The 13,689-nt window shown below is 38.6% G+C and overlaps 2 protein-coding genes across 6 annotated transcripts in view; one reads left to right on the top strand and one right to left on the bottom strand.

Moving 5' to 3' along the window:
• The window catches only part of IQCG (IQ motif containing G), a 53,815-nt gene extending 44,807 nt beyond the window's left edge, over window positions 1-9,008 (bottom strand). Inside the window, exons 1-3 of one of the 3 annotated variants that reach the window (XM_042903622.1) lie at window positions 8,989-9,008; window positions 4,028-4,096; window positions 2,685-2,952 (exon numbers count right to left, since the gene is read on the bottom strand). In XM_042903622.1, coding sequence (XP_042759556.1) covers window positions 2,685-2,952; window positions 4,028-4,062 — 303 coding nt within the window. In that variant the 5' untranslated portion in view covers window positions 4,063-4,096; window positions 8,989-9,008. The other 2 variants (XM_042903620.1, XM_042903621.1) reach the window with 2 other exon arrangements.
• A 124-nt stretch (window positions 9,009-9,132) lies between these two features.
• Window positions 9,133-13,461, top strand: RPL35A (ribosomal protein L35a). 3 transcript variants are annotated; one of them, XM_042903609.1, is made up of 6 exons: window positions 9,251-9,480; window positions 9,654-9,762; window positions 9,936-9,980; window positions 10,182-10,334; window positions 11,356-11,500; window positions 13,392-13,461. In XM_042903609.1, the coding sequence occupies exons 3-6, from the start codon at window positions 9,970-9,972 to the stop codon at window positions 13,413-13,415; spliced, it is 333 nt and encodes a 110-aa protein (XP_042759543.1). In that variant the 5' UTR covers window positions 9,251-9,480; window positions 9,654-9,762; window positions 9,936-9,969; the 3' UTR covers window positions 13,416-13,461. The 3 variants fall into 3 exon arrangements, with proteins under 3 accessions (XP_042759542.1, XP_042759544.1, XP_042759543.1); XM_042903608.1 differs by lacking the exons at window positions 9,251-9,480; window positions 9,654-9,762 and adding an exon at window positions 9,133-9,195; XM_042903610.1 differs by lacking the exons at window positions 9,251-9,480; window positions 9,654-9,762 and adding an exon at window positions 9,217-9,238.
• The last annotated feature ends 228 nt before the right edge of the window (window positions 13,462-13,689 follow it).

Genomic DNA, 13,689 nt, shown 5'->3' with positions numbered 1-13,689 from the left:
TGATTTACTGATTACTACAAATAAATATGAATTTTTAAAAGAGAGAATTTAAGTAGACTAGCTAAATGTTTTAGTTCATTTACTAAAAAATATTTCTATCACACACACACTATGTACAAGAGAGGGTATTAGACTCTTGAGACAAAAGGTAAGAGAAACAGTATCCCTGCAAGGAAGCTCTTCCCAAATTTTGGTCCACTTACTCCCACTTCTGGTAGAATCTGATACATTAGTATATTTTTCATCATGCCACTCCATGATTTTACAAATGAAAATCTATTTGGAGATGTCCTTAGCTATAAAAATGGCTATAAAAGAGGGATAATGCTAATTAACCTTTCATCCCAAGTTGTTCTAAAGGCTAAACAATAAGACAAAGGATTTAAAATATAATCCTATGCCCTTACAGGGCAATGACATTGTAAAATTAATGAGCTAGAAGTAGTATTATGAAGCAAAATATTATTTTAAAAGATTCATAGTTTTGTAAAGTTGTGGAACTAACTTATATTGAGAAAAGAGCTGTTAAGCTTCTATTAATCAAGATAAGAGTATAAGGCTTTATTATATACACTACTATGAAATTACAAGCAGGGTCTCTGTTAAGTCAGAAAATTTTGTGGGTGAAGATCCCTATCATAAACCAGAATAAAATAGTGCAAAAATTTTGTTCTTTAATTTAGTGAAGTAGTGACCGCTGCTGAATTGTTTATAAATTTGGGTTTTTCATTCTCTCTTGAGTTTCTATGAAGGCAAATTACCTTTTTTTAGCCTGACAGTATCATTGATAAGTCTCATAAAACTTTATCTTGCTAACTAACTAAATATCTTTTTATTTTTGATTCTTACTGAAGGAGACAATAAATAGGGAGGAAACCCCAGACTCTCTACTATTTATTACCTAGCTTAATGTATGAATTAGACTCTTATTTTAAATGCATTGAAAGGCTTAGTTCTTGGGTTTTCAGTCTCTTTGCCTTCATAAATTGATAAGAAAAATTAATTTGTTACAAAATTTCCTGATATACCCATTAATGTAATTTTTTCCCCGAGTTTTTACTTAAATTCTAGTCAGTTAACATATGGTAAAATTGGTTTCAGGTGTATAATTCAGTGATTCATCACTTACATATAACACACAGTGCTCATCACAAAAAGTGCCCTCCTTAATACCCATTACCCATTTAGCCCATCCCCGCCCACCTCCCTCCATCAACCCTCAGTGTCCTCCATAGCTAAACCTGTTAGTGTTGTTTTAAAACCACCCTGAAATTCATAGAATGTTAGCATTAGAAGGGACTATGTGGATCATTTAGTTAAAACTCTATTACACTTTAGGGACACCTGGCTAGCTCAGTCAGCGGAGCATGCAACTCTTGATCTCGTGGCTATGAGTTCAAGTCCCACATTGGGTGTGGAGATTACTTAAAAATAAAAATGAAAAAAAATACACACACAAAAACTCCATCACATTTTACAAATGGGAATATGAAGACCAAGAAAGTGAAATGAACTGATAGTACACAACTAAACTGCAAAGAGCTCCTGACTCCAAATCCAGTATTCTTTACAGTAATTTTTACCAAGTTTTTTGAGAGAGAGAATGAGAGAGAGAATGAGCAGGGGAGGGGCAGAGAGGGAGGGAGGGAGGGAGAGAGAGAATCCCAAGCAGTCTCCACACCGTCAGTGCAAAGCCTGATGTGGGGCTTGAACTCACGAACCGTGAGACCATGATCTGAGCCAAAACCAAGAGTCATACACTTAACCAACTGAGCCACCTAGATGCCCCTCCAAATCCAGTATTCTATTAAAATTTTGTATAACTTTCAAACTTCAATAAAAGTTGAATAAACCCAGACTATACATATAATGATAATAATTATTATTATTTAAAAAATTTAAGGTGAAATTAGTATCTAGTCACAATAAATATGGACTTCTCTTCCATTAGACATGGAAAGCAATTTACTCTGTTGTTTATGTAGCAATTTTCATCTATAATAGAATCAGAATTGTATATTCTGTACAAATTATATAAAGTAATTTTGCTGAACTTAATAAATGTGTATTTATAAATTCTTTCCATTTTATACTACAACCTAAGTTATTAAAATTTATAAGAGCTTAAGAATTTATGAAAATTTTCTCACTACCAAGTTGAGTTTTTTGATAATTCAATAGCCCTTTGAGGAGGAGTCCATATCACCACTGAAAACATAATGGGTGACATAATGATGTAGCTGGATATCCACAAAGGCAGGTTGCAACAGATTCAACAAAACAACAAAGTCATTTTAGAATAAAGAAACATTAAGAAGGTCCAGCTGAATTTCTTCCCACTACCGTTCAGTTAGCTTTCAGCAGCCAAGAAATACAAGACAGGTGGGGCAATTCAGTAATTTGGCTACTCTCAGTACATACACTGTCTACTGATTTAACTGTAGGCTTTTTTGAATAATGCCAACATATTGGAAGAAAAGGATATTCTGACTGGCAATGTCTGTTGAACTATTGTTATTTCACCCCATCAATTCAGGGTATGTATCCCAGGTAATTATTATAACCCTTTTTATCTCAGATAAAGGTGCTATCTCCTGTGTTAAATTTAATGGCATAAGTACGGTACATGATAGAAAAATAAAAAGGAAAGAAAACAAAAATTAAATAGTGGTGAGTGTATATACCATGTTGACACTTTGTCTTCTTTCATACTGAACTGGCATGATATAGTTTAGAATAGAGAGCTGATCTGTGGTATCCTCCAGAACTGCAGAGATCCTCAGCACATCTAGAATGGAAAGTGGTTCTATGATTTCCGGGATGATTTCTATGTTTGTTTCTTCAGCTGTTTCTTCTTCTTCTTCTACAGCACCAGGTGGCTCGCCTGTCACTGACACTGTCACCTCAGAATGCCAGACTTCTGATGGAAGATTTGAGGCTTCTAATTGGCCTCTAAAGAAAAAAATAAAGAAAAAAAATAAGTCAGACACCAAATGTTTAAAAATTGCACAAACTCAAAAGCACAGGCAGCATGTAGATATAGATATATCCAAAATAAAGATATATCCAAAAATATATAGATATAACCAAAATAAAGAACAAAAGTAGTTTACATGTGGTTCTGCTAAATAAATATCTCTCTGTGACATTCTGACCCACCAAAGGCACGCCACTTACTGGTTAATAACTCTGTGTAACCCATACTATTTGACTGTGCTTAACCAACTAATTTGAATCCAAATTAACTTTTTTTTCTAGCAATATCTTTAGATGCTAACCAAAAGTGTCTCATGATTAATGAAAAACGGAATGTGGCAGGAGCACCTGTCCGGCTCAGTCTGTGGAGCATGTGACTCTTGATCTTGGGGTGTGAGTTTGCGCCCCAGATTGGTACACAGCTTACTTAAAAAAAAAAAAAAAAACAAAACATTAAAAAAATAACATTAAAAACAAAACCAAAACCAAATTGTAGTAACCAGTCTCCAAAGTGGGTCCATATGAGTCTTACCTTCTCGTATTCATGCCCTTTGTCCCTCATATTAATAGGACTAACTAAGCTATGTAACCAGGAGGATATTGTGGGTTCCAAGGTTAGGTGATAAAAGACACTGAAGCTTCTCCCTTACTGTCTCATATCTTTCACTCTGTGAGAACCCAGCTGCCTTGTCATGAGGACACTTGAGCAGCCCTTTGGAGAAGTTTGTGAGGGTGAGGAACTAAGGCCTCTTACCAACAGCCAGCATCAACTCCCCAGCTGTGTGGGAGTGGATCTTGCAGCCCCAGTGAAATTTTCAGATGACTACAGCCCTGGGCAATTTCAACCTTAAAACAGACCCAAGCCAGCACCATTCAGCTAAGCTGCTCTCAAATTCCTGACCCACAGAAACTATGTGAAATAATAAAAGTTTATATTTTAAGTTACTAAGCTCTGGGGTAATTTGTTACACAGCAATAGATAAATTTAGCATAAGGCATAATTCATACACACACACACACACACACACACAAACTGGAATTTTGAACATACTTTTCCATTCTTCTTAAGCTACTTTTAACTTCCATGGTACATTTACAATCTCACAAGAAATGCAGTCACCTAAAATGGGAAGAAAACATTGAGATTAGTTTAAGGGAGTGTTGAATGACATTTAAATTATTTCCATCCTTTCATTAAGAGAAAATTAAAGAATTATGAGAGCTGTGACATATCCCCTCTTTTTGCTTATCAGAGCAGTCCTAGCAATGGAAAAACCGCTGACATCATGGGATGCAGGACTACTAAGTAGTCAGTTTAATTATTGACAAATGAAATTACTGATAAATGAAATCTTTGAATTTGTTCTTATGGTAAATTAATATACAACATGGTTTTCATATTTTATTATATTCTGATTTTAATTGGCAATGTTTGTATAATAGATTTATGTTATTCTGCTTACTGAAATGTTTAATTAGATCATTTAATTTCCGATCTGTCAGACAACAAAATTTATTGCACCTGGACTTAGAATACTTGAGATTGTATTTAGAAAAGCTGCATTAATCCTGAAAATCCTGAAAGTAGTTTACTATTACTATCAAGATGTTACCATTCCATAAGCCAAAATCCTTTCCGCTTAAATGAGCTTTACAATAAGAACATCCCATGGAGAATTTTGCTCTATGCTGAATGAATAGTGAATGGTAAGTTTCCAATATGATTTTTTACAAGGATGATACAAGTATGTCTCACACAACAGAAGTCTCATATGCAAAAATGAAAACATAAAATAGAATCTTTATGTAAACTGAAAACAGGATACTCCAAACTAGCCAAATTTTCTGGTACAAGGGCATTCTTAGGAGAAAGTATCATGGTGTTAAGGAGATTTGGCTCTTCTTTTGTGTTGTTGTTGCTTCTTCATTTTTCCTTTTTTAGGTTTGGGCCATAGGTAAATGTGCTTCATGCAAGTAAGATAGGACTATGCTAATGCAGTAGTCAGTGTGTTCATGCTGTTCTGGCTTTTCATTCCTCAATGCTAGAAATCTAGGAGTCATTCCTGCTTCCTCGTTCATCTTGACACCAGCATTTCCCAATCCAAGCCATCACAAAGTCCTGTGGATTCTTTCTTCTTTTTCTGTATCCCCCAACACTATGCTGGACATGGCTGTTGTTTCTTGCCTGAACAACTCCAACAGCCCCCAAACTGGAAGCAATATTTTTTAAATGAAAAACTGAAAATCTAAAAAATTAAAGTCAATTTTTTAAAATTGAAAATCTGATCATGTTTCTCCTTAGAACCCTTCCACGGTTTCCCATTGCCTTAGGATAAAAGCTAGAATGCTAAACTTGGCCCATAAGGCCTGCATGATCTGGCCCTGCTCTGTTCCTGTTCAGGTATTTACTTGGCACTGCCCACCCGCCCCCTTTTTTTTCTAACCAGAACATTTATGTTGTGACTAATCGCTGAAATTCTTGAGATGAACTGGATGCTGCAATAGCTGCCCTCTTGGGTTTAGGTGTTGTTCCTTCACGGAATCCATGCCTGAATCTGCAGTACACAATTTTTAGGTGAGATCAAGTGTTTTTATCTTCCTAGCTCCCTCCCTGATGGATCACCATGGGCTGGCTGTTTCTCTATCAGAGACCATGGCACCTGTCAGGTAATCATCTCCCTGCCCTCTCTTGGGGGCTTAGGTAACTATTTCTACCCCATGTCCCTGGGGACTGCATCATCCCTTATAGTTTCACTTCTGCCAACATTTTTGCAAGCATACCTTTTATTAAATTCTGAACCCTATCACTGTTTCCATCCAGGGCAATACTGACTGATGCTATGACCTATGTACATAGATTTTTTAATATATTACATATATACACACATAAATATATAAAATATATATATGTATGCAAATATGAAACAAGTTTCATAAAACAATTTCATAAAAACAAATCCTTAACATGTGTTATACATTCTGATACTTTTGATTCTGTCATATTTTGCCTAAAAAGTATTTTATCTATTTACTTATTTTTAAGTAATCTATATACCCAAGATGAGGCTTGAACTCACAACCTTGAGATGGGCAAAAGACATGAAGAGACACTTCTCCAAAGAAGACATCCAGATGGCCAACTGACACATGAAAAAATGCTCAACATCACTCATCATCAGGGAAACACAAATCAAAACCACAATGAGATACCACCTCACACCTGTCAGAATGGCTAACATTAACAACTCAGGCAACAACAGATGTTGGCAAGGACGTGGAAAAAGAGGATCTCTTTTTCATTGTTGGTGGGAATGCAAGTTGGTGCAGCCACTCTGGAAAACAGTATGGAGGTTCCTCAAAAAACTAAAAATAGAACTACCCTACCACCCAGTAATTGCACTACTAGGCATTTATCTACGGGATACAGGTGTGCTGTTTAGAAGGGACACATGCACCCCCATGTTTATAGCAGCAGTATCAACAATAGCCAAAGTATGGAAAGAGCCCAAATTTCCATTGATGGATGAATGGATAAAGAAGATGTGGTATATATATACCATGGAGTATTACTCAGCCATCAAAAAGAATGAAATCTTGCCATTTGCAACTACGTGGGTGGAACTGGAGGGTATTATGCTAAGTGAAATTAGTCAGAGAAAGACAAAAGTCATATGACTTCACTCATATGAGGACTTTAAGATACAAAACAGATGAACATAAGGGAAGGGAAACAAAAATAACAAAAACAGGAAGGGGGACAAAACAGAAGAGACTCACAAATACAAAGAACAAACAGAGGGTTACAGGAGGAGGTATGGGAGGGGAGATGGGCTAAATAGGTACAGGGCACTAAGGAATCTACGCCTGAAATCACTGTTGCACTATATGCTAACTAATTTGGATGTAAATTAAAAAAAAATACAAAATAAAATAAAACAAAAAAGAGTTACAATGTCTAGGGATGCCTGGGTGGTTCAGTCAGTTAAGCGTCTGACTTTGGCTCAGGTCATGATCTCACAAGTTCATGAGTTCAAGCCCTGCATCAAGTTCTGTGCTGACAGCTCAGAGCCTGGAGCCTGTTTTGGATTCTGTGTCTCTCTCTCTGCTCCTCCCCCGCTCATGCAAGTGTGCGTGCGCGCTCTCTCTCTCTCTCAAAAACAAAGTAAACATTTTAAAAGTCAAGTGTTTTACTGACTGAGCCAACCAGGCACCCCTGCCTAAAAAGTATTATAATCACAATCTACTACTTGGCCATCACATGCAGTTTGAAAAATGCCTTCTGCACGTGACACTTTCCCTGACTCATCAGCCTGGATCAGGATTCTCTTGTTTAAGTGCTCACTGCACTCTTATTTTCCTGCAGAGCTCTCTTCACATTTTGTAATGTTGTCATTTCCCCCCACTGGACTGTTAAGTGTCCTGAAAGCAGGAACCAGGGCAAGGACACTCACTATCAGCCTAATAAGTATTTGCAGAGTGAATGAATGAACAAAGAAATGAAACTCATATTTAATGTGTTATTCCTCCCAGGACTATTTTCCTTTAGATTTCTAGTACTTAGTAGCGGGATTTTAGTAGATTTCTGGGACAGAGAAAACTGGATGGAGGAAGTGAATTATAAGGTACCTACACCGTATCTTGATGTATTTAAGAGAGAATCTGATTTTAAACATGATTTACAGATACCTATTTTATAAAACTTTGGAGTCATCCTTTACTGTTCTCTCTCATTTCTTACCCATCAGCAAATCCTGTCTGTTACATTTAAAACATATTCAGAATTCCAGTACTTATGACCCCTGTCTACATGCCATAATATATCAGAATCATTACAATCCTAGTTGTTCTCCCTGCTGGTGCCCTTGCTCCCTTCAGTCTCAACAGAGTGGCCCTGTTAAAATGTAAGTCAGGGGCGCCTGGGTGGCTCAGTCGGTTAAGCGGCCGACTTCGCTCAGGTCATGATCTCACGGTCCGCGAGTTCGAGCCCCACATCGGGCTCTGTGCTGACAGCTCAGAGCCTGGAGCCCGTTTCAGATTCTGTGTCTCCCTCTCTCTCTGCCCCTCCCCTGTTCATGCTCCGTCTCTCTCTGTCTCAAACATAAATAAACGTTAAAAAAAATTAAAATAAATGTAAGTCAAATTGAGTCACTCATTATAGAGCCCTCAATGGTTTCTCTTCTCAGAGTAAAAGCCTTCTTTACAGTGGCCTCCCTGCTTAATTTTTTTCTCCATAGAGAAAATTTTTCTCACATTGCCTTCTAATGTCCATATATTTTACTTGCTTATTGTCTTGCTCTCTCTACTAGGATGTAAGGTCTATGGGGGCAGAGACTTCTGTAGTTTTGTTTACCGCAGTGTCCTCCGAGGCAAGAACAAAGCTTGGTGAAAAGTAGCCATTCAATAAACTACTGAATAAACGAATGCATCCATAGGGAAATCCAAGTAAACGTGCAATAATTAGGCAGTGTAAATCTGTGATATCCACTAATCTATCTCATTCTCGTCTGCAGGTATTTACTGAAGACCCAATTCGTGTGGGCACGGTGCTGCGCGCCCCACGAGTTTGGCAGCTGAATGAGTTCTCCCTAAAATGCAATAAGGCCTTTTCAGGGCAGTCCTACTCACTCTGTAGTCAAAACGAAGGATGCGGGTTAAAAACTTAGGTCATTTCTTCAAAGAGATAAAGGAGTAGGAGGAAAGGAGTAAGGGGGAAAAACACAGAAGAGTTCCTGCCTTCGTGTTCCTGGCCTTTCTCTTCCACGCTAGGATCCGAGAGGCTGTTTCCCTACTCCTCTGCGGTAAGCGGGAAAGATACCCCCATGTTGGCATAACAATCTGGGGTACCCGAGGAGGGGAGATATTCTCTAGACCGGCTTCACTTTTTCCACCTAAGGAACCAAGCTATAGTGTTTCTCTGGCAACGCTCAGCTTTGGAGGACCTTTTCTTCTCCTCCTCCAGCTGGCTACCATCTTGCCTTACTCTGTTTCAAAATAATAAATGTTGCAGCTTACAAAGATGAAAAGACGGAGGGAACTGTAAGAGTGCTCCTGAATGTGGTTTGTTTCAGTCCGAAGGCAACTGAAGCCTTTTTTTTTTTTTTTTTTTTTTGGCGGTCGCGGAAGATGCCTAACTGAGGGCGGGGCGGAGAGGTATTTATCCCATAAGGCCACGCGGTGGGACCTCGCCTCTCTCTTTCCGCCATCTTGGGACCCGTGGAGGTGAGGGAGTTCTGCTGCCGAACTTTGGGGGCAAAAAGTGGGGGTGAGCTCAACGGTATGCCTCGGCAAGGCATTGGTGCTGCTCGGAGACTCTGCCAGCCAGTGATTTCTGTGGATTCCAGCAACAGAGAGGACAGGATTGAGGAGATGCGGGGCTGATGGTGTTGGTCCCCGGGCGCCCGGAGAACGCTCCTTGCCGTAATCTGTGTTGCTTCCTGGGCCTTACGGAGTAATAGATGCATTTTGTCCATATGCGGTCCTCCGTTTGAGGCAGTGGCTCCTTTAGTATGCGTTCTTTTTCTGTGTTCCCACTCCAAACCTGGTGTTGTCTACAGTCTCCCTTTCTTCCTCAGCTTTTCTTTCCCATGCGAGGCTTTAATCTTATTTTCTGTGTGTTTCTCTGCTTTCTCGAGCTTCATTATTTTTTTTCCTACTGATCGTGGCATGAATTTTTTTAGGGCTTCCTTTTGGAGTTTCCAGGATCTATTTCTTTCACTGTACAGTCTTGGCATTTTCGTTTTAGTCCTCATTTTGGAGTTTGCTCCGTTATCAGGCATTCTCAGGCTGGTAAGTCTTGCCCGACTGTGCTTCTAGTAGAGTTCATGGCATCATTACGTTACCCCCTACTCTTCACGTGATAAGCTGTGCAAAAAGGAATTTGACCGGTTTAAGAAAGGAGAGGGGACTGGGTTTTGGAAAACGTGCGTTGCAAGATTTTAAACTTTTTTTGTTTGTTTAAGGCCTGCTGGGAACAGGACTCCTGAAACGACAAATATGTCTGGAAGGTACAAGTTTTAAATTTAATTGCTTTGTATTTGTAGTGTTTTGTCTATTAGGCATGAACATAAACGTGAGCTTAAAACTAACGGGAAAAAAACTAGATGTTTGCTAATAGATTTTAAGTAGGGCTCCTTACAAGTCAGATCTTACAGGTGAAGTGAAATGTAAGACCTTTTAATCACTTATTACTCTCTATTTTGTATTAGGCTGTGGTCCAAAGCCATTTTTGCTGGCTATAAGCGGGGTCTCCGGAACCAGAGGGAGCACACAGCTCTTCTTAAAATTGAAGGTGTTTATGCTCGAGATGAAACTGAATTCTATCTAGGCAAGAGATGTGCTTATGTGTACAAAGCAAAGAAGTAAGTTTATAGTATTAATACCTTTTAAGTTTTTAGTTAAGGTTTGTCTTGTTTTCCTGTTAAAAGAAGAGTAATAAAAAAATGTTGGTAAAGTAGTTGGTACTGTTTTTTCTACTTTGGATCTTTAAGTATCTTCACTGGAGGTTATAAGAAGGATGTTATTGTCCAGGTAGTATTGGATTTAGGTATCTTCTACATTTAGAAAAATTAATTTTTAAACTAGCCTCTTATATTAGGCTCTTTTTAAGGTGTTAGAGAACAGTTTTCCGTGTACCTTAATTACTTTTGTTGATTTCTTGAATTTATGTTATGTACATGCTTATAATGTGTCTAGAGCATTGGTTCTTAAACTTGTTTCACACCAATTGAAGTCTGGGGACATGGCTTTCATTTTTGCCCTCCCTTTCTTCCTGCAACGAGATTGATCCTTTAAAATTATAATTCAGATCATCTGTACATTGCTCAGATTCCAACTTTCTGTGTCATTTAGTAAAAGCAAAGGTCATGAAGGAGGCATTCAGGACTCCCTAGTTCTACTCTTAACCTACCTAGGCTTCATTCCATTCCTTCGCTTTTCCACAAACCAGGGAACACAGCTTTCTCAGGTTTTAACACAGGCTGTTCTTACAGTTTTTGTTCAGTGTTATTTTCTCAGTAAGGCCTTTCCTGGCTGTTTAAAATTAGCAAAGAAATTTCCCCCTCTTCAGACACACAAATATATTCACACTAGTCCCCTTTTGCTTTTTTTTTTTTTTTTTTGTAAATATTGCAATTATTAACAGGCTGACATATTTTACATGTTATTACTTCATTATTTGAAAGGGATTTTATAAAAGCGTCTGGCATATAGTAAGTACTCAATTACTTGTTGCATGAATGATGCCCCAGACTTTTTTAGTTTCTCAGGTGACTTAGTGGTTAACTACTTTTGTGAGCCACTGGTCTAGAGGTCATCTTGAATTTGTATTACATTTGACTGGTTGCCTCATTTCTCATGTCTCTTCTCCCCTTTTAAAATTAGCAACACAGTGACTCCTGGTGGCAAACCAAATAAAACTAGAGTAATCTGGGGAAAAGTAACTCGTGCTCATGGAAACAGTGGCATGGTTCGTGCCAAATTCCGAAGCAACCTTCCTGCTAAAGCCATTGGCCACAGAATCCGTGTGGTAAGTACAATTATTAGCAATATGACACACGAGTCCAGCTAAGCTTAGGGTTGGGCTCTGACCTCTAAAGACTAATGTGATTTTAAAGTGTTACCAGTGGATTGTGCTGCAAACTCAGTAGCTACTGTGTAGATGTATTAAGAAACATCAGATTTCTTGGCATCAGAAGGAAAGTGAAAGCAGAGTGTTCAAATGGATTACATCTAGGTTTCAGATTTTTGCCAAAGCTGTAGGGGGTGGGGATAGTATTTAAATAAACAATTTTCTAGCAAAGATTTATTGGATACAAGTAGTTGTTAGAAGACTACCTTTTCCTGGCATAATTCATAATATTCCCATCTCTTTATCAGGACAGTCTTGTTAGAATAGGTGTTACTATTCTTATTTTATAGTAGAAAGTAGACGCTCATATGACAGTCTTGGTAGAATAGGTGTTACTGGGGTGCCTGGGTGGCTCAGTTAAGTGTCTGACTTTAGCTCAGGTCATGACCTCGCTGTTTGAGCCCTCCGTCGGGCTCTGTACTGACAGCTCAGAGCAGAGCCTGGGGCCTACTTTGGATTCCCTGTCTCCCTCTCTCTCTCTGCCCCTCTCCTGCTTTTGCTCTGTCTCTCTCTCTCTCAAAAATAAACATAAAAAATTGTATAAAATAGGTGTTAATACTTACAGAAGAAAACCAATGCTTATGTTTCTAGGTCCCAGGCCTTCAGTTCAAGTCTTGGAGTCCAGATGCTGTGGCTTGCTTTCTTTTCTTTTTCTTTCTTTCTTTCTTTCTTTCTTTCTTTCTTTCTTTCTTTCTTTCTTTCTTTCTTCCTTCCTTCCTTCCTTCCTTCCTTCCTTCCTTCCTTTCTTCCTTTCCTTTCCTTTCCTTTCCTTTCCTTTCCTTTCCTTTCCTTTCCTTTCCTTTCCTTTCCTTTCCTTTCCTTTCCTCTCTGTTATTAAGGAAATTCTCATAAGTTATTTATTTTGAGACAGCACAAGCAGGGGAGAGGCAGAGAGAGGGAAAGACAGAATCCCAAGCAGACTCCCCGCTGAAGCCCCACAGGCTCAAACTCATGAACTGGGATATCATGACCTGAGCCAAGATCAAGAGTCAGATGCTTAATGACTGAGTCACCTGGGCATCCCTCCCTCCCTTTTTTTATTTTGAGAGACCTTTTTTTATTTGAGAATGTGAGTGGGGGAGAGAGAATCCCAAGCAGGCTCCATGCTATCCATGCAGAGCCCAACATGGGGGTTAAGAGTTTGACGCTTAACCAACTGAGCCATCCAGCCACCCTTGGATGCTGTGATTTTCTAAAGTAGTTCCTCTTTCCCTTAGTGTTCATTTTGAGTAGACGTGGGAATATTCTTGGGGTCAGAAAGTTACTTTTGAACCCTGCTGAACCTTGAGATTTCTCTTCAGGAAGTTTTTTAATCTTAATAGAAGCAGCAAAATTGGGGGCACCCGGGTGATTCAGCTGGTCTGTTAAGTGTCTGACTTTGGCTTTGGTCATGATCTTGTGGTTCATGAGTTCAAGCCCCACATCGATCCCTGCATTGGATCAGATTTAACAGTACAGAGCCTCCTTGGGATTTTCATTCCCTCTCTTTCTCTCTCTGTCCCTCCCCCACTTGCACTTTCTCAAAATAAATAAACTTAAAAAAAGAAGCAAAATTGAATGGCTTTTCAGTGCTCCCAGTACAAAGTGTTCATCTAGATCACTATAAAAACTTAGTTCTTAAAAAAAAAAAAAACTTAGTTCTGTTCCCACTAGAATATAAGTCATTGGATCTGTTTTAGAGATGGGTAATGGGACAATGGGAGATTATCCATATTGTTGTACTCATAACTTTTATGAATTTATATATTACATGCATCTAATGACACCGTGTTTTCTTTTTTTTTCCTAGATGCTGTACCCCTCAAGGATTTAAACTAACTGAAAAGTAAATAAATAAAGGTGTAGATTGTTCTCTTGTATTTTTGTTAAATAGCTTAAAATTTTCTTTTTCCTAAATTCGGTTGCTATTTAAATGGTGGCAGTTATCCAGCATTTTCAGAGTACAAGGAAGCTAGGGAGTTCTATGTGATGGCAATTACAGAGATTTAGACAATAGGGTTTTAATGAGGATAGGATATGAGTATCTTCATACAAGGCCTTACATGGTCAGGGAGGGGGGCAGAGTAAGCTTTGATCAGAGGCATTGG

This window comes from Panthera leo, chromosome C2, assembly GCF_018350215.1.
Source record: "Panthera leo isolate Ple1 chromosome C2, P.leo_Ple1_pat1.1, whole genome shotgun sequence".
Taxonomy (NCBI): domain Eukaryota; kingdom Metazoa; phylum Chordata; class Mammalia; order Carnivora; family Felidae; genus Panthera; species Panthera leo.
The sequence above is the reverse complement of the archived record's forward strand: the minus strand, read 5'-3'. Positions and strand labels throughout refer to the sequence as shown.